This window comes from Cyprinus carpio, chromosome A5 (assembly GCF_018340385.1).
Source record: "Cyprinus carpio isolate SPL01 chromosome A5, ASM1834038v1, whole genome shotgun sequence".
NCBI classification, from domain to species: domain Eukaryota; kingdom Metazoa; phylum Chordata; class Actinopteri; order Cypriniformes; family Cyprinidae; genus Cyprinus; species Cyprinus carpio.
Genome location: NC_056576.1, coordinates 4,550,201 through 4,576,181, shown reverse-complemented (window position 1 = coordinate 4,576,181; position 25,981 = coordinate 4,550,201). Strand labels below are relative to the sequence as shown.

At 34.0% G+C, this 25,981-nt stretch overlaps 1 protein-coding gene across 1 annotated transcript in view; it reads left to right on the top strand.

The window, feature by feature from the left end:
* Nucleotides 1-8,712: 8,712 nt before the first annotated feature.
* The window catches only part of LOC109068678 (peripheral-type benzodiazepine receptor-associated protein 1-like), a 106,409-nt gene continuing 89,140 nt past the window's right edge, over nucleotides 8,713-25,981 (top strand). The window contains 3 exon segments of the mRNA XM_042757246.1: nucleotides 8,713-8,936; nucleotides 9,253-9,297; nucleotides 11,184-12,197. Coding sequence (XP_042613180.1) covers nucleotides 11,283-12,197 — 915 coding nt within the window. The 5' untranslated portion in view covers nucleotides 8,713-8,936; nucleotides 9,253-9,297; nucleotides 11,184-11,282.

Below are 25,981 nucleotides of genomic sequence, written 5' to 3'. Positions count from 1 at the left end.
TACGTACTACGTTAAAAAAAAAAAAAAGACAATAGCATTGTATGTTAATTCCTTGACACCTCGTCCCTGCCGTGTTTATGTGAATGAAGAGGAAAAGGGAGGAGGAAAGAAGACCGGCCCTTCACAGCTATCCCAGCATCTCATGGTTTCAGGTTGCACTCATGGAAGGTGCGGTTCATCCAAAGCGCTGTACAGGAATATGCAGGTGTGTGCTTTTGCATTGTCATCACTTAGCTTTCACATTTTGCATATAAAACCAACTTTTAAATCTTTATTTTCAGGCTTTAAAGTTCTGGCCATCAGACTCGTCCTGCTCCTCTGCTGGATCAATAGTGTTCGGCTACAGCCACAATATCATTTCAATCACTTTGATTGTGCTAAAGATTGGACAGCTTCCATGATCATTACCGCCCATGTGCCACTGTGTGTTTGTGAAGCGTTTTACCTCAAATAGCCTTTGACCCATTGGGTTTTCAATCTATACACCATAAAACCATAATGTACCAAATCCTACAGGTTTCCATGCGTTGTGAATGTCCGAATACCTGAAGCGTGTGACGGAAATGTTACCCATTACAAAGAAGGCATTTGTTGCATCCAGTGGGGACATAATTACTGATTTTAATGACTTACGGTATATGGTCTTTATACACGTTGCGTTGTGTATTGTGCTGCATAAACATAAAACCATGTCTGCATTTGTGATCGGAGAAACGACAAACAACAAGCGATACTCTACACTGCTCAAAACTCCCGTTTGAACCATCAGTGGTGAACTCTTTAAATATGAAAACATACTTACAGGTTCTGAGTCAGAACAGCCGGCATTGCACAGATACGAGTCTAAACTTTTATAAAGAATATCTCTCTGTGTTTGAGACTTTAGTCTTTGCAACGTTACTGATCTTATCTATGCACGAACAGCTTGTAACACTCCAAAGAGAAAGGAAAATTAAAGGGTTAGTTCACCCAAAAATTGAAAATTCGTCCATGTTTTACTCACCCTCGAAGCATCCTAGGTGTATGTGACTTTCTTCTTTCAGACGAATCTGATTGGATTCGCTACAGGAGGCCTTTATTCACCCCCCGGAGCCGTGTGAGGGACGATTTATTACAGATGCACACACTTTATTTCTCGTCTTCTGAACGGTTGAAAACAAACACCCGCTTACCCTCATTGAAAGGCTTGGAGGGGCCAGGACAATAATAAAAATAAAACCAAATTCATCCATCTGAAAGAAGAAAGTCACATACACCTAGGATGCTTCGAGGGTGAGTAAAACATGGACAATTTTTCATTTTTGGGTGAACTAACACATTAACTTCAAACCATTGCTTCTGGCCAAAATATGAGTCTTCTATCCATAATAAAGCTTCCTCCAGTGAAAAAGTCCATCCCCTGTTGTCCTCTCACATCAAAAGTCACCCACATATTGGTTTAGAGCTGTTTTGTCTTGTAAACGGTGCTTGATCTGTACAGTTTTCTCTCCTGATTCAGATCAGACCACTTTTTCATTACTATGGATTACTATAGATTATGGTTTTAATATATAGCTGGAGTCAAGGAAAGCAGACAGATCTGACAGTAGCCAATATCTTAATCTTTTCTTATTTTTACCTATGCGGTCATGTAATTTGAGGAAACTGAATTAAGAAAAAAAGGACGATTTATTATTCCATGCAGAAGTAACATAATCCAGGAACTAGTGTGATGTCTGGAATCAAGGAATATCCCGGAATATCACACTAGTTCCTGGATTACATATTTCCTTTTGTGTGGTTTTTGGATATTTTGTATATTTTTGTTTCCTGATTTGACATAGTTTGATGTTTCATAAACACTGAAATATAATCAGTCCACATGTACAGTAGTTTTCATTGTGAAATGACACGTAGATGGAACATCATTTCTAAACATTTGATTTTTGGGTGATTTTGTAATTCATTCCCTTTTTTTCCCCGTTTCAGATAAAGATGGGAGACTTTTAAGAAATAATATAACCAAAAAAAATGTTATAGTATATTTTATGATTCTTGTGTTGCCAGTGATGGAAATACTTTTGTAGCCCAAGCCTGGCATTTCATAAACATCTAAATGAGCATTTTCTGGTAAGCTTTATCATTTTACTTTATCAAAAATAGAGAAAGTGTGCACAAAACTAAACTGTGTGCATATTGTTTACTATTGGACTTCCACAGACTTACATTGAAATTTTGACCATAAATTCTTTGCATGTTTACATTCATTTTGTTTGCAAGGATTTTTTTTTTCTTTTTTTCTGCACTGGCCCTCTACACTGAAAAACTATTGGAACACTGAAAGACTGAAATATTTCGTCTAAATCATATTCCAGGAATCTTGTTTAACCTTTTATTAACAAATTAAAAAAAAAAAAATTATGAGTACCACCAATTTCAGAAATACGGAAACCTGTTTCCACCACACACACACACACACAAAGTAATTACACCTTTTTATCTCACAATTCCATTTTTTTTTCTTGCAGTTATGAGAAAAAAAGTCAATTGTGAGACATAAACTCAGAATTTTAGCTTGCTTTCTTGCAACTCTGAGTTTAAATTTCATAGTTCTGATTTATTTTATTATTTTTTTTTCCAGAATTCTTAGTTTAGGCTACATCTTGCATTTTTTATGTTTCTAGCACTTGTAATTCTCAGTTTATATCTCACAATTCAGACTTAGCAACTCTGAGAAAAAAAAAAGTACAAACTTGCAATTGACTTTTTTTCTTGCAATTATGTTTTTTGTTTCAACCACAAAATAAAAAAAATAAAAAAGGTAATTATGACTTTTTTTTTCTCAGAATTGTTGGTTTATATCTTGCAATTCTGAATTTGTATTTATGATTTATATCTATATTTTATATCACACTTTTAGCCTTTTTTTCCCGTAACTTTTTATAGAGGAAAAAAGTTAGAATTGGGAGGAAAAAATGACTGAATTGTGAAATAAAAAGTCGTTTTTTTATATTTTTTAGCACCTTTAAACCAGCTTCCATAGATATCTGCACTAAATAGTACATAAAAACCAAACAAACTGTAATTGTCTGCTTTGCTTGTCTGTCAGACAGTCTTTTCCTGTCAAAGTGGGTGTTCTTGGCCTGCATTCAGACTTATCCAGTGTTATGCTGATACTGGACTGTACATGTGCATTGGCAGGTCCAGCCTAAAACATAAGTTTTTAATGCTATTTGAGCATGAGAAAAAACATTTATGAGATGAATTGAGTCAGTTTCTGCTATCGATTTGAAATGTGTTATTTAGTAACACTTTACAATACTTTAGTTAACATGAACTAAGCATGAACAATATACTTCTACAGCAATTATTAATCTTAGCTTATGTTAATTTCAACATTTACTAATGCATTATTAAAATCAAAATTTTTGCTAATTAACATTAGTTAATGCACTGTGAATTAACATGAATTAACAATGAACGACTGTATTTTCATTAACTAACATTAACTAATAGAACCTCATTGTAAAGTGTTACCTATTATTTAAAGCAGTTTTTGAGATTTCAGGATTTCCCCATTCAAGTAGATAGGACTTGATTCTGGGTGCCCAAAATAGCTGCCTGAAGGCAAATATGCTGATGATGCAGTCTGCTTCATGCCCACTGTACGCTATCCCTAGTGTATATTAAAAAAAAAAAAAAAAAGTATGCTTTGGGCTTCACTGTATAACAGCTATTGACTCATTTGCATCTATTTGTATTATAAAGTAAGAATTAAGTTTTTTAATTGACCTAATAACATCTAAAATAAAGCAGTCCTGTTCGATTCTTAACCAATTAGCAACTTTAATAACATCACTTTAAATTTGATTATTTCCAAGTTTCCAATCAATGCACTTCCTTTCCCACAAACCTACTCTTAAAAGAACCTGAATTCTCTCTGGAAGCTACACAGGTGACCTAATTTTCCCTACATGAACCCCAACCTGTTTATCACCAAGTGCTCCGTTTCATGTTTGCTGTTGCCAACCTGTTTTATCACCAGTTGCCAGGAAGCAGGTTTAAAAAAAGAACACAAAAAAACATAGCTGGTGTTTGTGTCACTAATACTCAAAATAAAGGAGGACAATTCATGGGAACTCAGTTCTTTTAAAATTTTGACACAGACTTTATTTGATCTAATGAGTACTTAAAAAATTAACAGTGTAGCTAAGCATGCTGGGAAGTCAAAAAAAGTAACATGTTGGGACAATATTGGTACAAGTTTTGGACAAATCTTTTCAAGTTCATAAAAACTGAACAAACTTTGTATTCTTTTCAGTTCATAAAAATACTAAACAATCTTTGTTTTACCATCTTTGAACAAACTTTGTTTTAATATTTGTTATAGGCAGGGATGGGCAGTATTTCAGATACATGTATTTAAAATACTTATTTGAAATACAAAATACTTTTTTGTATTTTAAAGCCTTTGAAAAAAAAAATTGCATTTAAGTACATTTTTCCACACAGTATTTTGTATTTGTATTTTAAATACATTTTCATGTATTTATGCCCATCTCTCTTAATATTTTAACATTAATTCGATATCTGAGAAATGAAATTTTACAGTGTGTCGATATCTGAGAAATGAAAGCTTTAAATTGTATTATTTTAACAAATGCTTGAATTGCAAGTTAAAATCTGTTTTTAACATATTAAAAAAATGCAAATGCAGAGACCCAAGTTAACCCAAGTTAAAATAAAATCAATATTTTTTCGTTGTTATTTTTCTTTCTTTTTTTTAAAATAAAAAATTCTAATCCATTTATTTTCTTAATGTGCTTTTTTAGTCTCTTTGACATCCACATACAAACTGTACATTTTTCCCCCTTATGTGTATAAATAAAACATTAGAGTATGTTTTAAAAGAATTAAATATAACAGTCTTTTGTTTAATTCAGTTATAAAAACTAATATTATATATATATATTTGAAAAATACAACAACATTTTTAGAGAAAAAATTCCAAAATTCTTTCTATAATATATTCTGCCAGTATTTATGAAAATTATTTTTAGCCCAATAGCTGGATGTTTTATACTGTACAGCATTAAAAATGTATAGTTCTGCCTTGTGAAAATGACACTGCTCACTGCCTCCTCATGCATTTGAAGGTCACGGTGAACTTATGTAAGTTTCTCGATGTCTTCATACGGGTTATATAACAGTAGCACATGTACAGATATTCATAATTCTGACACATTCCAGTTTAAAATTTCGCACCACTTTGACTTTTGGCACTTAAATGGGTTATGAAGCTGTTCATTTTTTTTTTATATCTATAGGTTTAGTGAGGTGTTACAGTGACTTTACTGCATCTAAATGGTGAAAGCCCTAGTTAGAGGAACTTTGGTGGTTCTTCAGTTGGACAGAATGATTATGAAATGCTGGATTGAATGGATTTAATTATGTCTGTCAATTTTGTATTAAAATATTTGTATTATTATCGGACGCTTGTTAGAGTATGCTGTGTATTTTACACAAACAATGTTCTTAAAAATGATCAATAAAGAAAGAAAGCAGTATTAGTAATCAGAATTAGTCTAATCAGATAATATTAATAAATGTATTCTCATTATTATCATCTGTAATTATCAGAATAGAAACTTCTAATAAGACAATATTTATTAATAATACTTATTCTCATTATTAGTCATAATTATTGGAATATATTCTTCACATCAGATAATATTTGCAAATAATGTTTATTGTCATTATTACATATTTATTGGAATTAATGTCTATTCAGATAATATTTGCAAATAATTTTTATTGTCATTATTACACATACTTATTGGAATAAATATGTCTATTCAGATAATATTTGCAAATAATGTTTTTTCCTTATCAAAAATAATCCGAATAAATACTTCTACTCAGATAATAGTTAATGTTTCTTCTCATTATTATACATAATTATTAGAATATATATAATCAGATTTATAATGTTTATGATGATGTTTATTTTTTATTTTTTTAATACTATCTATAAGTAACAGAATAAATATTTAGATAATATTTATTGTTGTTTATTCTTATTATTATACAGTACATACCTTTTTGGAATAAATACTACTAATACTAATAATATCAGATAAAATTTATAAATAATATTTATTCTCTTTATTATCTATACTGATTAGAATAAATACTTCTCAGATAATATTTAATAAAGTTTATTCAATTTATAATACATAATTATTGGACTTAATACTCAATCATTATGTTTATTCTCAATATTACCTATAATTATCAGAATAAATGCTTCAATAAGATAACAATAATTATTACTTAATCTCATTATTATTCATAATTTTTGGAATAAATACTTTTGATCACATAATGTTTATAAGTAAAGTTTATTCTCAGTATCTATAATCATCAGAATAAATACTTCAGTAAGATTAATATTTATTATTAATAGTTATTCTCATTATGTTCCATAGTTATCATAATAAATGCTTCAAACTGATAATATTCATATTTTTCATGATTCAACTTTCTTTCAAGAACATTTTTTAAATTAAATTTATAGCAGTTTCTACTAATTTAGCTGTGATTATGTTTAGAATAGCATGCATACTATTCCTATCACAGTATGTACTATATAGTGTGCCAGTATGTGCAGAATATGACACTGTATCCCAGAAAGCAGTGTAATGAATGAACCACATTTTAATTAATCAACCATTTCTTTTTTAATCGACTCTATCAAAAATAAAATAAATGCAAAAAAAAATTATAAATGCAAAAAATATTAAAACCTAATATTACATCTGAAAACAATCAAAACAATATAAAATAAAACATAAATAAATTAACACCTAATAAATAATTTATAAAGTAGTCAAATAATCTATTGTTCTGCTGGTACAAAATAATAATATATATTTTTTTAAATAGTAGGCCAATCTTTTTTTGTTCTGGTAGCCTTAAATATGATATTGTATATTTGTATTTCAATGCACCTGTGGTCTTAATGTGCAGCAGATGCATGATGATCTGATGCTCGTGTCAGACTCTCTCAAATAAAGAAGCGGGTTAGAAAGGAACAGACTCGAGTGTCCTGGAATGAAGGTGTGTATGTGAGATCACAGCCTGCAGCAGCAGGATCATCCCTCGTGAGGTTTTGTTGGACTCATGAATGAATTAATAGCGATTATGGAAGGGGTTGCTGCTCCACTTTGCCAACGAGGATCATGTTGTAGCTTCTGGGTTTTATGATTGAGAATGAAGTATCAAAACGACACCAATATATGCAGTCGTCTATGAGAGATGATAAAGTGTTCTGCTGACAGTTTGAAGAAATAGTGTCAAGTATTATTCTTGTAAATCTTTTTTAGTTTTTGGAAACTATAATATGACCTGAAGCTTTAATATATGAACTGATCTGATGAGCCTGTAATGCAAATAACTATATTTTAATCTCTAAAAGAACAAATATACAGTAAAAAAGAGTCTAATAATACAAAGTTCATTGGTGAACCTAAAAAGCATAAAAAATCATCATCTGACCTTTATTTAAAGCAGGTTTGAGACAAAGGTGTTTTATTTTAATAGTGATTTATTTAGTCATTTTTGTGCTATTAAGAATTGAAAATAATGACAAAAATGATCATTTATAAATCCAAGTTATTATTCTAATAATAATGAGAATAAACATTATTAATAAGTATCTGATTTAGAGGAGTTCTTTATTCTCATAATCATGGATAATAATGAGAATAAATATTAATAAATAATATCTGGCTAGAAGTATTTATTTAGATAATTATGGATAATAAATATTGTTTAATAAGTTTTTATTCTGATAATTATGGATAATAATGAGAATACATATTATTAAACATTATCTGACTATAAGCATTTATTAAGATGATAATGTGAACAACTATTCTAAATTAATATTGTCTAATTAAAAGTATTTAAGCACAAAAAATAAAGACGTTTCTGGTGACCAAATTATTTTAAAATATTAAGAAAAAAGTGCAAAGCAGAACATTCCTGATCTTAATTCCCTTAAAATATATTTATTATAGATTAAAAGATCAGTGTTGAGAATAAGTCACACAAATAAAGTTTTCTGGTGACCAAATTAATTTAAAACACTAGGGAAAAGTGCAAAGCAGAATATTCCTGATTTTATAAATTTTAAAATATATCAAACGCTTTAAAATACAAAAAAAAAGTTTTTTGTATTTCAAATATGTTTTTTAAAATATATGTATCTGAAATACTGCCCATCCCTGTTATAATGTATATTCATTATGGATTAAAAGGTCAAAGATTAGGAAAAAGTACAAAGCACTGATATTTTATTTATATATCAGAATCAGAATATATATATACTATATATATATTTATAACATTTTAACACTAATTCTGATTATAAATATAAATAAAATAATATAATACATATTCTGATTATATATATATTAGAACATTTTAACACTTTTTTAAACTATTTAATTATAGATTACAAGGTCAACAAACCCAAACACAAAAAAACCAAACAAAAAATAACCCTTTAAAAAATAAAAAAATAACAATTAAAAAAATTAATAAAAATAAAACAAATAAAAATAAAACTATAAAATCTATAAAAAACAGCCCTTTAAAAAAATCAGCTGGGATACAGAAAATCTACCCTAACATGATTAAAGTCAAACCTGTAAGTCTGAGTGTTGCACTGTCTCCTGGTGTCCAGCAGCGGTCGCTGTGTGCTCAGTGAAGCTCTGATGGACAGCGATGTCGTGCACTGAAGCAACTGGTGCTTAAGACGCGTTCAACAACAGCGAACAACGAGCGACATCGCGCTGACGCCGACTCCAGAGGATCAACGCGAATTTGAGCGCGTTTCCAGAGGATCTGGAGGAATATATGAAGCGCATCCTGGAGTTTCCGTGAGGAGGAAGGTCAGTGTGTTTATGTCCCGCTCGTTTAAAGACACGCGTCTCAGAAGAGACTCTTACTGCACGATGACGCTTACATGTGTCGTTTTTAGGGACATATGATACATTGTATCGTTTTGTTTGTGTATCATCACGTTTGTGTCATTGTGACAGTGTGACTGACTGTGTGTTACTGTATCATTGTGTATTATTGGATCTGTGTGTGTGTGTGTATGTGTGTGTGTGTGTGTGTGTGTGTGTGTGTGTGTGTGTGTGTGTGTGTGTGTGTGTGTGTGAGTGAACAATCAAACCAGTAACATTTACCTCGTTTTCTCTGCAGATTTCTGAGTGACACAGAGGTTTTGGTATTTTCTGTGAAACACAGGTGAGATCCAGCCTGCGTTTAACAGTATTCTGTGTGTAAAGAAAACCTGTCTTGGAATATATGCCTTAATGACGCCAAATATACTTTTACTGTCAACCAGTCAAAAGAGATGACACACTCGACTGAGTTTAATATTAAGGTGTATGCTGAAATATTTAAAATTGTTTTGTAAACTAATACATGTTGTTGCAAATAATGTAAGCTATATGCACAAATAAAAAAAATTATAAATTGTTTTTGATCACTACATCATTCCCATACATCCATTTGATTTTTTTTCATAGACTTTATTGTTGTTCTAAAACTTAGAAATGATATATAACAATGGGTGTGTCCAAACTTTTGACTGTCAAGGAGTTTTTATTGTTTATATAGTTTTGCTTGTTCAAACAAGGGCAGTACTGGTGTGTTCTTCTGGGAAGTTCGTATTCAGGAGATGGGAAGTCTTAATTACAACATCAGATGTGTTCAAGTCATTTTGGTTGGAGCAAGATCACGATGTAGCTATATATATATATATATTTCATGCGATTTATGAAGGTGTTGTAATTTGATTTATGCATTGTTTTCTACAAGAGTATTCAACAATATAATTTTTTTTTTAAACATTTTTATTTATTTTTATGTTTTTATTAAATTTACGAAGGTGCTGTAAATTGATATATATTATATCCTAATTGTACAGTACTACAATATTTTGTACATGCAGCTTAGCTAGTTTTATTATACCTAAGAAATATATATCATTTTATTATTTACATCAATACAAATGCTGCATCTTTTGGGTCTACCATATTTTCTCATGGACTACTTGGAAATTCAGGGCTTCAAGATAGTTCAGAGCTTCCCGCTCGTAATTCTGACTCTGTGATGACACTCATGTAGGGTGACCATACATCCTCTTTACAGATCCCAACGTATGGTCATTCATGTGCATAAACACGATCTTTCTGACTGCTTGACTTGAACGAACCGAATTCCCTGAGCTCTTCAGTGACTGATTGCATGTTAAATGCATTTTTTTTTTTTGTATTGCTATTTTGTATCAGTTTGTTTATAAAGATGGTGCATGTGATCCTAAAAGCAGTGTGGGGGGAAACACATTACACGTAACGTGAGTCACGTAATCTGATTACTTTTTCAGGTAATACATTACTTTTTAATTTACAAGAAAATATTAGTTACTCTCCAGATAAGTAATGTCTGATTTATTCGCTGACAGCTCTCCTGTTGAGAGAAATCAGGAATGAGTGCAGATGTGTTGCGTGCGCTGTAGTGCTAGACTAAATGTGAACATGCATTTATTCATATCTCACTTGCACAAAAACAGAGTCAGCATTTCTCAAAATTAATAAAAACAGTCAAATGCAAACTCAGAATATGACGCAAACCTGCGATTAATTAAATGTTTACACAAATATAATTAATTCCATTTTATTAACCAATGTCTTTGTTGCTGATCTTTGATGTTCCAGTTTAACCACACTAATAAGCAAAAATGACCATAGAAAATATTGTTTCAGTGTATTTTTTTTTATTACTGAAGATTGTTGAACTTTCTTTTCCTGTGTCCTAATCTTCATGCAATCCAGAAAGGTTTGTTTGAGCTGTGCCCTCTAGTGCACAGACCTGAGGCTTATTCGTTTCACTTTTGGTCTGAAAGGGCTTTAACATTTGCCAAAAATATAACTTTTTATATTAAAAACAAAAAGCAAGCCCATCCCAGATAAGAAAAAGTAATGCAAAAGTAACGTTGAAATATTGAACGTTGAAACAATATTGTAATGCATTACTTTTAAAAGTAACTTTCCCCAGCACTGCATAACAGCTTTCTGAATCTTTCTGTCGCCATGCTGATAATCATCTTTCATCTTTACTCTTTTCAGTTGGCATGTTGGATTGTATGTGCATGCTGTCTGCTGTACAACATCGTCATTTTCATCCCACCTGCATGCTACTTCTGTGTGCGCACCATTAATGTCATCATGGGTGAAAACTGTGATGCCACTAACCCTCCGATTCTCTCCTTCAAGAAGCACAGAAGCTGCAAGCGTGATTCCGTCTCCGATCCGTGGCGGGACGTGGAGCGTCTCCGAGCGGCGTTAGAGGTGGAGCGCAGTCGTAACCAGCAGGCCCACCGGCGCTTCTCTCTGGAGCTGCGGAGGCAACGTGAGGAGGCGCGTGAGGAGCGGGAGCGAGCGCTGAGGGAGCTGACCTACCGACACGAGCAGCAGAAGACGCTGGAGCTGCTGAGGCAGCGGGAAGCTCTGGACCGAGAGCGTGCGGCGGAGGTCCGGCGTCTGTTACGCTGGCGGAGTCAGGAGTTGAAACATAGCGAGAACTTGACGCTCAGGCAAACCCAAGAAGTGGATCATCAGCTAGCGGATGAGATCGCAGGTGGATCTGCATTTCAAGGTCTCAAACTTGGATGTAAGGGCAATGAGGCGGCATATCGCAAACTTGAGGAACTCTTGAATACTCTGCTTTCTCAGTCAGATGGACAGCAGGTCGCTGTCCTGCAGCTTCTCCAAGAGGAAGTGGAATTAGAGAAGAGCTACTTCCTGTGCCACCTGCTGGAAGCCCACAGCGGGACGTCCCGCGTTGTGAAACGATCCAGGCCGAGGTCGAAGAGTTGTGTGCATTTTCTCCTGCAAGGCCAAAACCTCCCGGAATCCTGTAAGGAAGGAAAACTCGCTCTATTTCGCTCTTGTTCGCTATCCCAGACATCCCGAAGTGAATTGTCTCAACCTATGAAGAAGAAAAAGAAGCAGAACTGCGAAACATCTCCTCTCAGCTCATCTCCAACTGAGGAAGAGGATTTACCTGAGCCGTGTTCATCTGATGAAGGATTGGAGAAGTGCTCACCATCCAGATGTTCAGAGGACAATATGGATGATCTGGTAAGAACTTTATGGATGTTTATGGATTTTTGTTGTTTTCTTCTTCAGGGCAGTCCTGAACGTTTTTTTTAAGTGCTCAAGCAGGATTTCATGCATTGTTGTGTTCAGAAATGTGTCATAATTTGTTACTTAATGCAAAGATGGTTTGCATTTTCTGCATTGCTCTCAGTTTTCTCTTTCACCTGCTGTCATAATGCAAATCAATTCACATAGATCAGGGATCAAAAAGCCAGTATTTGCATGCATATGGCAACTCCTGAAAACTAAATACTAAATACTGTAAATACTAAATACTAAATACTGTAGGATTTTTTTTTTTTTATATATATGCACTACCATCTAAAAGTTTGAGGTAAGTAAGGTGAAAAAAGTCAAGGCTGCATATATTTGATAAAAAATACAGTACAATTAGTAATATTGTGAAATATTACAATTTCAAATAACTGTTTTCTATGTGAATATATTGTAAAATGTAATTTATTCCATTGATGCAAAGCTGAATTTTCAGCAACATTACTCCAGTCTTCAGTGTCACAGGATCCTTCAAAAAATCATTCTAATATGCTGATTTGAAGAAACATTTATTATTACTATCAGTGTTGAAAAGAGTTGTGCTGCTTCATTTGTTTTCAGTGCATTTGTGTTGGTTTATTAGAGCTTGTATTGTGTCCTTCCACAAATTTTCATCAGCTCACACATCCTGCAAACAGAATTTTATTCTGAAGCTTAATAAGCTTTTATTGGGGCAGTTGGCAGAATCTGGCATTAGATCAGTGTAGAAAAGCACCTCTTAAAAAGATTCCCTCTGCACATTTCTGAAGAGCTGCTGAGTCTTCAGCCTTGTTTAGATGTGATCGATTGTGACTGTGAATGCAACCAGTCTGGAAATTTTTCCTAAACAGTCACGTCAACTTCACTGCATTGCTGCCAACATGTTACATTTTAGTTTAACAGATTCTTTAACATTCCCTTTGGTCTTTAAAGGAACCGTTCACCTAAACATGTAAATTTGCATCCATCCAGGATGTAGATGAGTTTGTTTCTTCAGATTTGGAGAAATGTAGCATTGCATCACTTGCTCACCAGTGGATCCAAAACAGCTGATAAAAACATCACAATAATCCACAAGTCCATCAGTTAATGTCTTGAGAAGCCAAAAGAAACAAATCCATCATTAAGCCATATTCAGACCTTTGCTTCTGGCTAAAATATTTGTCATCTATCTATAATATTGTTTTCCCCATTGCTTTATAGTGAAAGAAACAGACATTTTTGTGACACAGATATCGTTTTATTAGTAGTTCTTTTTGCTAAGGCATGCACCACTATTGCTTTTGTTCATGCACAAAATTTTTAAGTTCAGTGTGAAGTTCAGTGTCTTCAGAATATGTACAAAATCTAGTTTTTTTTGTGTAATGCAAACCATGAGGAGAGAGTGAGTGAATGTGGGCTGGTGGTGCTATGAATAATTCAGAAGTACAGGGAATAACCATAAACTGCCACTGTGAAACCGTAGACTAAACTGTTGTTCGGCCCTTAAAATTGATGTACTTGGAGAGAGACGGATAGTGGCTAAAAGTTGAACTTTTGGACACTGGCGTTATGTTTATGCATTGAAGGGCTCTTATGATGTTTAAAGGGATACTCCACCCCAAAATGATTTTTTTTACATTAATCACTTACCCCCATGTTGTTCCAAACCTGTAAAAGCTTCATTCATCTTCGGAACACAATTTAAGATATTTTGGATGAAAACAGGGAGGCTTGTGACTGTCTCATAGACTGCCAAATAAATAACAGTGTCAAGGTCCAGAAAAGTATGAAAAACATCATCAGAATACTCCATCTGCCATCAGTGATTCAACCGTAACGTAATGAAGCGACAACAATACTTTTTGCAAGCGAAGAAAACAAAAATAATGACTTTATTCGTAGCAAGTGCAAATCACTGACCTTTGTGACCTGGAAGCAGACTGCAGTGGCTCCATTGGCGTGAAATGGTAATGGCTCAGATATCTGCATGAAAACTAAGGTCAGGAAAGGGCTTCTCTGAGGTGTCACTTGCACAGATCAGACCACTAAACACTGTGACTGTGCTCTGAAAAATATCAAGCACATGCAGAAATGCAAATTATTGCTCTGAATGGGTAGACGGCTTAATTTCTTTCATTTGGTGTTTCTTGCAATAAATATAAACAGCTACTTATGAATCCATTAGGATAATGTGTATATTCATGTCTGTGTTTGTGGGAGTGAGCGATTGACTGTTGGAAGTTTATAGTCACTTAATTTGAAAACGTTAATGGCACATCTGTCAGAGAAACTGAAGGATGCAGCCACACAAGTGAATCACATTACAGGAGACCGCTGATGCACTGTAAACAAAAAAAAAAAATATTATGGTAAAATAGAACTTCGTAAAAAAAAAAAGGTAGGTAGCTACATGTTAGGTTTTACAGACTTTAAAGTTTAAATTCACAATAAAAAACACACTTCATTAAATGATGTAATGTTAATAAACCAGCATATTGAAGTACTAATATCTATTTTGAACCATTGTAATATACTGATAACCACCAAAAACAGGTGGTGATGAGAAAGTCACATGATGAATCAAAGCTCATCACAAACAGCTCTTCCACAAGCTGAGCAGGGAAATACTATATATGTGTGTGTGTGTGTGTGTGTGTGTGTGTGTGTGTGTGTGTGTATGTATGTATGTATGTGTGTGTGTAGAAGGTCATTCACACAAACACTAAACACCATCATGGTATCACACATCATACAGAATAATGCAATAAACATTAATTTAACAACATTAAATGTAAGATAAAACCCTAATGTACACAACTTATAAGAAAAACCTAAGAAGAAATATAGTTATTTCAATGAAAAAACCTAAAATATGAAGTGTCATGCAGGGAATTCTGGAAGTGTCAATTTATGGTTTTTCACTGTAAATTATACATTGACTTTTTCTTTTTTTCAAAAACCGTAATTTTAACTGTATTGTACTGTAAAATTACATTAAATGTAATTACAGTTATTCACTGAATATAGTATGGAAACTTACTGATAACAAATCAACAGGCTTTTACTGTGTCATTTTTACAGTGTGGTTAATTAGATAATTTTTGGTCATTAATGTCTGTATTTGTGTACTGCCTACTCTTGAGAGAAATAGCACATGAAACAACATACATTAAGCAATGATAAACATTGAAAAAGTAGTATGCTTCATGTTGTCACTTGACCTCACTACATTGCATGTTTAATTCAGCCTTTCATTTAGCATTTTATAAATTTTTGTGGGCAAAAAAAAAAAAATATATATAAATAAATTTAAACAATTTAAAAAAACAAAAGACCAAAAGACCTAATATCACATCTGGTTCAGGAAAGTAGAAGATAAGATTTAGTGCACTGCATTTTGGCGAATGTAGCTCCTTTGCGTATTTCATATTTTCAGAAAATGTGCATGCATGAAAATAATTGTGCATTAATGCAATATTTTCAATATGCAACTGTGCATAAGTGTGCATACTGTATTCTGCTTCTGACCAGATCAAAACAAATAGTTAATGTGTGCTTTGTGTCAGTTTAGCATTGTGTTAATGCATTTAGCATATTTTGAATGTACACACATTTGTTTTGAAACAAAGCAGTGTGATAAATATCGTATGACATGAACAGACAGCATTATGTTAATCTGATCTGTTTAAGAAAGACTTTAAATAGCCTAGAATATACTATGCTATTATAGGTATGCAGTGCAGCTGGTGGGATATAAGAAGAAACTGACATGTGGTGAGTGTGTGTGTGTGTGTGTGTGTGTGTGTGTGTTTATTTTAAGAAATAGGCCTATACACTACTGTTCAAAAGTTTACCAAGATTGTTTAAAGATTTTTGAAAGAAATCTCTTCTGCTCACTAAGGCTGCATTAATGTGATTAAAAAACAGTTAAAACAGAGAAATTGTGAAATAGTATTACAATTTGAAATAACTGTTGTGACTATATCGTGGAATATAATTGATTTCTGTAATTTTAAGCATCATTACTCCAGTCTTCAGTGTCACATGATCTTTCAGAAATCATTTGCTGCTCAAGAAACATTTAACGTTGAAAACAGTTGTGCTGCCCAATATTTTTGTGGAAACTGTTGCATTTTATTTTTCAGGTTTCACAGATAAACAAAGTTCAAAAGAACAGAATTTATCTAAAATATAAATCTTTTGTAACATTATAAATATCTTAACTGTCTTTTTTTTTATCGACGTCATGCATCCTTGCTGAATAAAAGTATTAAATTCTGTAGTGTGTATTAGATTCAGCTATGTTTTTCCTCTTCCTTTGTCCTTCACAGATCTCTTTGACGCAATAATACATTTGATTAAATATTCACATATAGATTACTGTTTATGTATGTAGGTTTGGAGCCAATTTACCAGCACTAGTTTTTGTTATCAATATTTTTGGTCAGTACTTCCAACCACATACATTTTGGTTGTCACTGAAATGTAGTGACAGATTGTTGTGTTGAGGTAGGATGTTGCTTATGTTTTATTTTGAGCTAATAGAGTCACTGGGGTCTGTTTGTGGCATAACTGGGTTACCCACTCCCTCCCAAAAACTGGTGTGAGGTTACACAGAGCAGCTCTGAATTATTGATATTAGCTTGAGATCAACTCAAACAGCAGTGTGACAGCGGCAGACGCTCGTTCACTACATGAAAAAAAAAAAGGCCATGGATGTCTCAAGCTTTTTCATCCTGGAGAAAATATGTTATAGTTGTGTTTTGTCCATATATTTTTATCTCTCTGTATGGTACACGAGTCAGCTTATTTAGGCTGTTTGGCAAAGAGTCACTGCTGATCTCATTTTCCTCTCTGCTTAAGCCAAGACACTGATGATAAATCTCATTTATATATTTGAAAGAAAAGCAAAATCTCCTGCTGCCCATATTTTGCATTGAAGATCTAAATTAGGACGAGTGCATCCTTCACGCTGTTCTGTGTCTGAACTTCCAGTTGGGAAAACCTTTTCAAAAGCTTAAAAGACATTGCAGTCAGTTGGGATGTCTAGTGAATTCCCTCAGTATTTCTTCACTGCATGCACCGTACCATCCGAGCTTAGTAATTGATAAAGCAGCCAAGAGCACCGCAACCACCCCATGAAATTGTGTCTCTTTGTATGAAGACCTGACGTCTAATGAGATGTTAATGGAGTGTGTGTTTTACCTCAGACACACACACACACGGGGGTTTTCATCAGCCTGAGTTGGGTTCTCCTCCCCGTGAGGGTTACACTCGATCTCTGTGTGTGTTTGCTCAGTGGAGAGGCAATTAGCGCAGCGCTTTTACATGTGAGAGTAAGCCAGTTGAACTCCACGGAGGTGGATAGCATTGCTTGATAATTAGATTTCAAACCACTGGGAGTTTCACTGCAATTTATTTGCTTCTGTATGTATTTGTCTTTCTGTCATCAAATTACATTATTTTAATTAGGTTTTATTTTAAAAATTTTCTGTTTTAATTTTTGTTAAATATAATTTAGTTAAATATAATACGTTTTAGTTATTTTGTTTTGTGTTTTTGTCACGTATTGTAGTTTTTTTTTTTTTATATGTGTCTATATAGTTTTTATTTCAGTTTTAGTTATTTTAGTATTTCAAGTAAAACTTAAAATGAGAAATGTTGTCTCGGCAAATAGCTGAAATAATTTTTTTTTTAGTTAATGTTGTTTTATTTCAAGTAACAAACTTTTTTTTTTATTTGTAACTTTTTTTTTTTGTTGTTGTTGTTGTAGTTAAAGGGTTTGTTCACCCAAAAATGAAAATTACTCCATAATTTGCTCACCCTCAAGCCATCCTAGGTATATATGACTTTCTTCTTTCAGATGAATACTATCAAATCCTTACAAAAAAAATCCTAACAATTCCAATCAAAATAATGTCAATAAACAATAGTCCAAAAAAAAATCCAATAAACTGTATCCATCCATCATAAAATAGTGTTCCACATGGCTCTGGGGGGTGAATAAAGGCCTCCTAAAGTGAATCGATGCATTTTTGTAAGAAAAATAACTGTTGTATGCGCATTCACGATGAGGATGAGCGGATGACGTAGGACGAAGCGTAAGCTCCGGTGAGAAATGATGAAGGCAGAAATGCAGAGGAGAGAGCAAAACAAAACACCATCACAAATTAAAAGTACAAAACTAAAAATAATAAACAAAATATACAGATAAAATCCAAAAAAACAAAAATTATACCTTTAATCCTTTAATAAAGTAAAGCTGTGTTTCCACCGCTGGAACTTTACCCAGGAACTAGGGACTTTGGGCTGGTACTCGGTGTGTTTCCACCACAGGAACCAGGATCTAAATAAACCTCCGGGTAAAAAAAATGCCCCTCAGAAAGTCCCTGCTTGCGAGGTAGTACTTTTTCAAAGGTCAAAAACTTTCGGGGGTGGGACATTAACTGACTGGATTATTATTTGTAAAATAGGGGCTTTATGGAGTGTGTTTATACATGGTTATAAGTATAATTTAGGGAAATGAACAAGTGTCTTAGCCCTCAAGGGACTTTTTGGCCAACCAGCTTATTCCTGCTTGAAATGCAAAATGTTACTGATATTGTAAAAAACATCAACTTTGAAGCACCTGCTGATTGATGGACTAGCATTACTCAGCATTACTTACTACCTTCCAGCAACACTACATTCAATGAAGCTAAAATAGTAAAAAAAAAAAAAATTGTTCATTTAAATGGAACCAGAATCAGAACCGGAAAATTTCTAACTAAACCCAACCCTACTTATGAAGATCTGTATGCTGTAATATATGTTGAATTTTGACATTGCCAACCTTTAAATTAAGTTGACAGTAAGTAATAAACAGTATTGACTATTGAGTATTTGAGTATTGTGCAAAAATAGTTGTTTAAAGATTTTAAAATGGAACCGGAACTGGAAAATTTAAAGAATGTTTAGTTTGATGTTAATTATTTTTAAATAATAATATAAAATTTAAATTAATATTATAACTTTTATTTTTTATTTATATTTACTTTATTATTTTTTTTTATTTAAATTAATATCTACCAGTGACTGAATATAGCTGACATTTAACTAATACTGACATTTTATCTACCAATGACTGAATATAGCAGACATTAACTAATACTGACATCAGTCCTTTCTGAGGCAGAACAACAAATTATGTTTAATTTAAGATTTTGAAGACTTGAACTTGATAAATAGTTCACAATAAGATTAACAGCATGCATAACAGAATCACTAGTAATAATGCATTGCGCTTGTGTATTCCTATATTTCCACACTCTCCTGTTTAATTCCACATTCCAGACACCGTACGTCATCGCTACCATTGTCTCTCAATGTTAATATTGGAGAAAGTGCGTGTGGCGGTCCTTTGGTCCTTTCTGTTGAGCCTCTTTGATGATCAATAGAGCGACATCATTCCAGCATCATCTCCATGGAAACCATCCTGCTCCGCCACCAGGATTGGCTCCCTCCCAGGGCTTGCTTGAGTGTGATTGGAGGACCCCCCTCCCCACTCTCTCTCTCTCTCTCCTTCGCTTTGCTCAACCACACACTCTCCTCCTCTTCATCTTAATGTTGTTATCTTACCAAACACACATTTAGGCAGAGCACCGAGATCCAGCGTGACCATTGAAGCATCACTGAAAACCAGGATCACTCCTTCATGAACTGGCACGTCAGAGTGGAGGAGATGATAAGGATGAGAGGACGGTGCAATGAGCCGAGTGCAAATCCAGGCCACGGAGAGAGAGGAAATTAAGAGACCTGTTAGAAAATAAGACGTCACCTATTCCGTTGGCTTCAAACTGGTCTTTGTACAAACCAGTTGTCTCTTTTTCTGTCTTTGAGTCAGCAGGAGGAGGTCGAGCAATATATGGATGATGGCAACACACTGGGACTAAATATCATCAGATCGTCTTGCGATCTAGGATTTTATTTTGTACTGGAAATGCTCTTTTTTTTTTTATACAAAACATTGACATTCCTGCATTTTATATAATGGGGGAGTTACTTTGAGAGTGATGCACTTGATTTGTGGTACTTGAGCTTGGTAATGTCTCTTTAAGAATTTGCAACAGCTGTGCTGCTTTTTTGCATTCTCACTTGCATTAATGAATTGTTTTGGGTCGTTGATAAGCGTCTTATTGCTGTGCATTTACAAACTGGACCAGAAGAGGTTTTGACTCTAGATGAAGCATTTCTTCAAGGCTTGGGAGATTAAAAAAAGTGTTAATTTTTCTCCATGTACTGAGTTGCGAACATATCCTTCTCGAGACATCCTTGAAACCTGTCATTGCGCTCGTAAACAGAGTAATGCACGACTTGTGTACTAGGCCAGACTCCTCCGAACCACCTCAGCACTGTTCACCCACGCCGGAGATGAGTAGTGGTGAACCTGAGTCTCCGGCTGAAACCGGGCATCCTGACAGAGCGAAGCCAGAGGAGCGAGCGCTAGCGTCAGATGCATTGAGCGGGATGAACCTGGGATCCTCCACCATGACTAATGGAAACGGCAGCGTGACGGTGCCATCCGCTGTTCTGTGCAAACGGCATCATTCTCTTTACGAAGGGCTGAACGGATGTGAAGCGGGAGGCTTCGGAAAGGTGCGTTTTGTTGGTTGAAAATATGGTTAATGTGTGCAGATTTTGAGGGCCTCTTATAGTCTTTCCATTATACAACCAGTGGGATCCATTTGATATTCTATATATTCTTTTTTTAGGCCATTTAGTCATTTTAACCCTTGAATAATGTAATATTGCTTTACCTTGTTCCATATTTCAAACTATTAATACTTTTATCCTTGATTAGTAATTAATCTTGGGTATCTAGGTTTGAGATTTCACATCTGTAAACCCTGAGCTGATGTTCTTGATGTTGCGTAGTTATGAGTATAATGTGGATTGATCATGCAATATATGTGTTTATGTGGAAATGTTGCAATTTAGATCTCAGACAGTGTCTATGTGAATCTTTTTAATGGTTTGCATGCATTTTTATCCGAAAGCTGACACCAAACCCAGTATATGAAAGTTTACTAAGCTCATTAATATTCAATGAGGAGAGCATCTATCCAAGTAATGATTGGTTGGCTATTCTAGAACTCTCTGTATAGTGCTGCATTGTTTTATGGTTTTTCCAAGGGTTAAAAGCAGTGCGAACCCACTATCAAGATCTAAAATGTGGTTTGACCCAGGGTTAAAACTTTCCATCATTCAGGGTTAACCCATGGTTAAGAGTAGTGTGGAAATCCCTGTAGTATTTCACCCAGTTGTTCTTGTATTCATTTGCTGTTCAGCGTCAGAGCTCAAGGTCTATCGAATCAGAACACTATCCAGAAATCAGTCGTGTGGATCTCAAACACATGCAGAATAGTAGGTGTTTACTGAACTGTCAGATTGAAACTTGCATCGTGTCTGTAATGCATTTGACAGCAGCTAAATTCAGACGCAGTGAGTGACCTCAACCCATATTCACCGCTGCTGCAGCAGACTCAATGTGGGACAGCGCAGGATTCACTTAATGCAGCCTCATTGAAAATCAATAGCAGCACTGCAGATTGTGATCATTCTGAAGGTGTGAAGGCGTGAAGGCGTGGCTTAAGTGACCTTGACCTGGACAAGTGTGCTCTTTTCTCAGCAACTTGTAAAGCTAGTAGTGCTTAACTGCACTTTTTGTACAGAATGAAAGTAGTGTTTATGTTGTTTTTAACAGTAATGTGCCACAAGTAGTAGCATAACATGATAAAACATGAAATCACTGACTTTTGTTTTGTCACATGGTATTTATTCAGTGAACGGAATAATTAAATGATTAATCTTATTGCATTTGTTCATTAGGATGATTCATACACCAAATCAGTTAAAAAATCATAAATGCTGGTATCTCAAAACTATATGGTAGCACTTTACTTAAAGCTTTTATAATGAGTTATAAAGGTATTCATAAAGTAAGTTATAATGCATTATAGCTTGTCATAAATAATTGTAACCAAAGTTAAAATGCAAAGTTAACATTTTTTTTGAAGGTGTTTTAATACATTATATTTTCAAATGGTGTAGCAATGAGTAGATATGTATTATAATGTATTACAATGATTTTAGGGAAGCTTTTACTTTAATATTTGTTTTAAATTATTTTATTTTTAATTGTTTTGAATGCATCTCTTTTGCTTATTGTATAATTTTTATATGATGTATTTTATTTGTTCTTGTAAAGCGCTTTGAGATTTTAAAGGTAACATTTTAAGTTGCCATATAAAGATTATTATTATTATTATAACTTAATTATAGTCTTTAATTATAGTCTTTATAGTCTATTTATGAGACCATACATGCATTATAATGTGCATTACAAGGAATAATTAATGCATTAAAACTTCATTTATAATGCATTATATATTAAAGCTTTAAAGTGTTACCTATCTATTTAATAATATTGCTTTCATATTGCTACTTTTTCTAAAGGGTAACTTGACTGTTGTTTAACTACTTTAAATTGAGTAGCTTGGTACTTTTTACACAAACTTTGTTTTGCTCGCACAAATAATCGTTGTTATTCAATTGAAGTCATACTGATTGTGGTGAACATGCTCACATTCCTCCCATTGGTGTCTTTCGTGTTTGCATTGCAGTTAAACAAGTGTGTGTTGAATATTTCTGCATCGCTTTAGGTTGAGAGTAATGTCTCTAAGTTGTACGTTTAGATGCATGACTGTGCGGGTTAGTGCATAAGGTTTCTGGTCCAAAAGTCTGAAGAGTCTGACTGTGTCATGTCCAGCAAATTGCCTCAAGATACATTGAGGTCAAGATTTATTTGATTTGAGCTCTTTGCATCTTTGTAGTTAAAGGAATAGTTCATACAGAAATAAAAATTTCCTTAAAATCCTCTGCAGTGAATGGGTGCCGTCAGAATGAGAGTCCAAACAGCTGATAAAAACATTATAATAATCCACAAGTAATCCACACAGTTCCAGTCCATCAGCTAACATCTGCAGTAGAGGAAAGCTGTGTTTCTAAGAAACAAATCAAACTGTTGAACAATAACGTAACGTCAAACTCTTAATCAGGAAAGAAATCTTCACAGAACAAGCACAAAAAACAAAACAAACAATCCAAAACAACAAAAAAAAACAGAGACATCAGGAGATGGACTTTTTCACTGGAGGAAGCGTTATTATGGATTAGCCAGAAGTAATGATTTAAAGTTTTTAACAATGGATTTGTTTCTTAGAAACACACTACTTTTTTCTTCCTTTTTTGTGCCTTTTGAAGCTTGACATATGTGATCAATTTGCAGTGTCATTGTGTGATCATTTTGTAAAAATATGACAATATGATTGTAAATGACTTTTGGGTGAACTATTTCTATAAAGGGCTATGAATTCTAAAGGCTGGAGCTCCGGGGCCAGAAATAGAAATAGGTTTGAGAATAAGATCGGGACCCTGAGAGGGAGGAGAGCGATCTCTGTAAGAGGTGCTCCCATGGGAAGCTGTGATGATGGATGAATAGAAAGATGGATTTTGGCTCATGCATGATTGAATTGGTGGCAGGGATGTGGTGTGGTGCGTTATATCGTCCTGACTGATTCGTGACATGCTCTCCAGCCCTGTGGGGGGCAGACACAGTTCAGACACTATCTGATATTTAAAAGGCCTTTCAGAGGACGTCCAAATTATCATCCTGTCTCAGTCCAGTTTGGATCTACCAGTTATTTGATGCAACGTTCTTTGTTATTCTCATGTGCACCTACTAATTTGGGGGTGTTTTCTCTGTAGGAGTTTCCTTCAAATGTTAGTTCACTTCTTTCCGAACAGCACTAGTTTCTTGATGTTTTTTGTTTGCTGCTGCAGTAAAGACCACAGCTAATATCACAACACTAATAAATAAATACACTTAAAATAATGAAAGCCTCTGTGTCAAATCAACCAAATTTCTGATTTGATTTTGCTAATATTTTTTTCTGAAGAAAGATAGACGTGTAAAGTGATGAAAGCCAAAATATTAAATGCCATGGATGAATATTTACTGAGTAATCCACTATTTTGTAGTGGGTGGTCAAAATGGCAATTTTTCTCCTGAGATTCAGAGCCAAATTACAGGGGGTTAAAATGACTTCATAAATATGGCAGCTTCATGATGTTATTTTTACACAGAGATTGGTAGGTCTGTTAGTAAAATCTGTTGACTTTAGCCATCTTGGTTGCATTGTGCCACTTGATGGCCTGGTTACTGTCTGCTTTGTCATGCTTTCTGCTTAACATCTCATTTTGTGTTGTACTGAAGATCATACGGTTTTGAATGACAGAAAGGTTAGTAAATTAGCTGTTATTGTTGTGTGAGCTATTCTTTTTAATGTGAAAATTGTAATCTTTTGCTCTTGAGTTGTGAATGTTGTGAATGTTGGTGTGATGTTGAATATGAAAAGTCTGTCATTGTAAGAATGCATGTGTTATTTGGAATGAATAAGGGGTACAAAAAGAATCAAACAGAGAGGAGTAGTACCGGGAAATTATCAAATATAGGCACAGAAATGGTTATATATACAAACATATAGAAGGAAACAATGTGATTTATACCAGGCTGCATTTAATCTGCACTGAAATTCTGAGCAAATTCACTTGAACATCCAAAATATATCACATTTCAATCAAACATTGAATCATTGTGGGCACTGAGTCTTTGTATTTAATATATGTAGGAATGAAGATTCACTTCCTTTTCACACTCAAATCACTGTGTTTTTGTTGGTAGTAGGAACTGGAGGATCAGTCTTGAATTTGAATACTGATATTGTAGGATTGAACTTGAAATACTCACTGATTTGAATCCTTCCTGAATTCAGGTTTTGGGTTTTTCCCAGGAACTGCAAGAACTGATAGAACTGCATATATTTTGAATGCAATGCAATTCGCTTTGCCAGATGCATAAATGTAAACCTTCTGAATCAATTGCTGTAATGCATACATAATAACAAACAAACAAACAAAAAATCTAAAAACAAATAATTGACTATGGCCATGTTAAATCTGATTAAGTTGTGGGTCTTTTGCACCCTTGAATGTTTCTGACATTATGAATAAGCTCAGTTGAAGTTTCTGTAGTGAAATGGGGTCTGCTGGTGAGTTAAAAGTTTTGCCCAGACCAAAAAAAGTTTCACAGACCAGGCTTAAGCCTAGTCCCAGACTAAAGTGTAAATCTGAGCTGTTTTAACTGAAAGAAACTTGCACTGACTGATCTTGAAATATATCAGTGCCTTTGTTTTGTCTTAAGATGCACACAGGTAATGTTTTTTTTTTAAGGCATGTTAATAAAAATTAATTAAATGTCCTAATTGAACTATGGCCTAATCCTGGCTTAGTCTAAATCGTGTCTGTGAAACTGAGCCTTGAAGTGTTTTAAGAGGTTTGATGTGTTTTTATGAGATGAAGAACATTTAATGTTACGCCTCAGGACACGCATGAACAGAACACATCACATATGTTTTCTCTCTCTCACTGTGTTTTGTTTTGTCTTCAGACTATTAATTTTCCTCCTGCATGGACAGCCGGTCTCTGAAGAAAACCCCCTCTCCATGTTTGCTGTCTTCTATTTTAAATCTTTCACTTCATTACATGCTGTGTTTGCTATTTCTTCTTTTGTCGCTCCAGCCCTCACATCCTGTTCTATTTCTCTCACATTTCTTCACAGGACTCGCTGTGCTTAAAAGGCAGATGTTAACAAT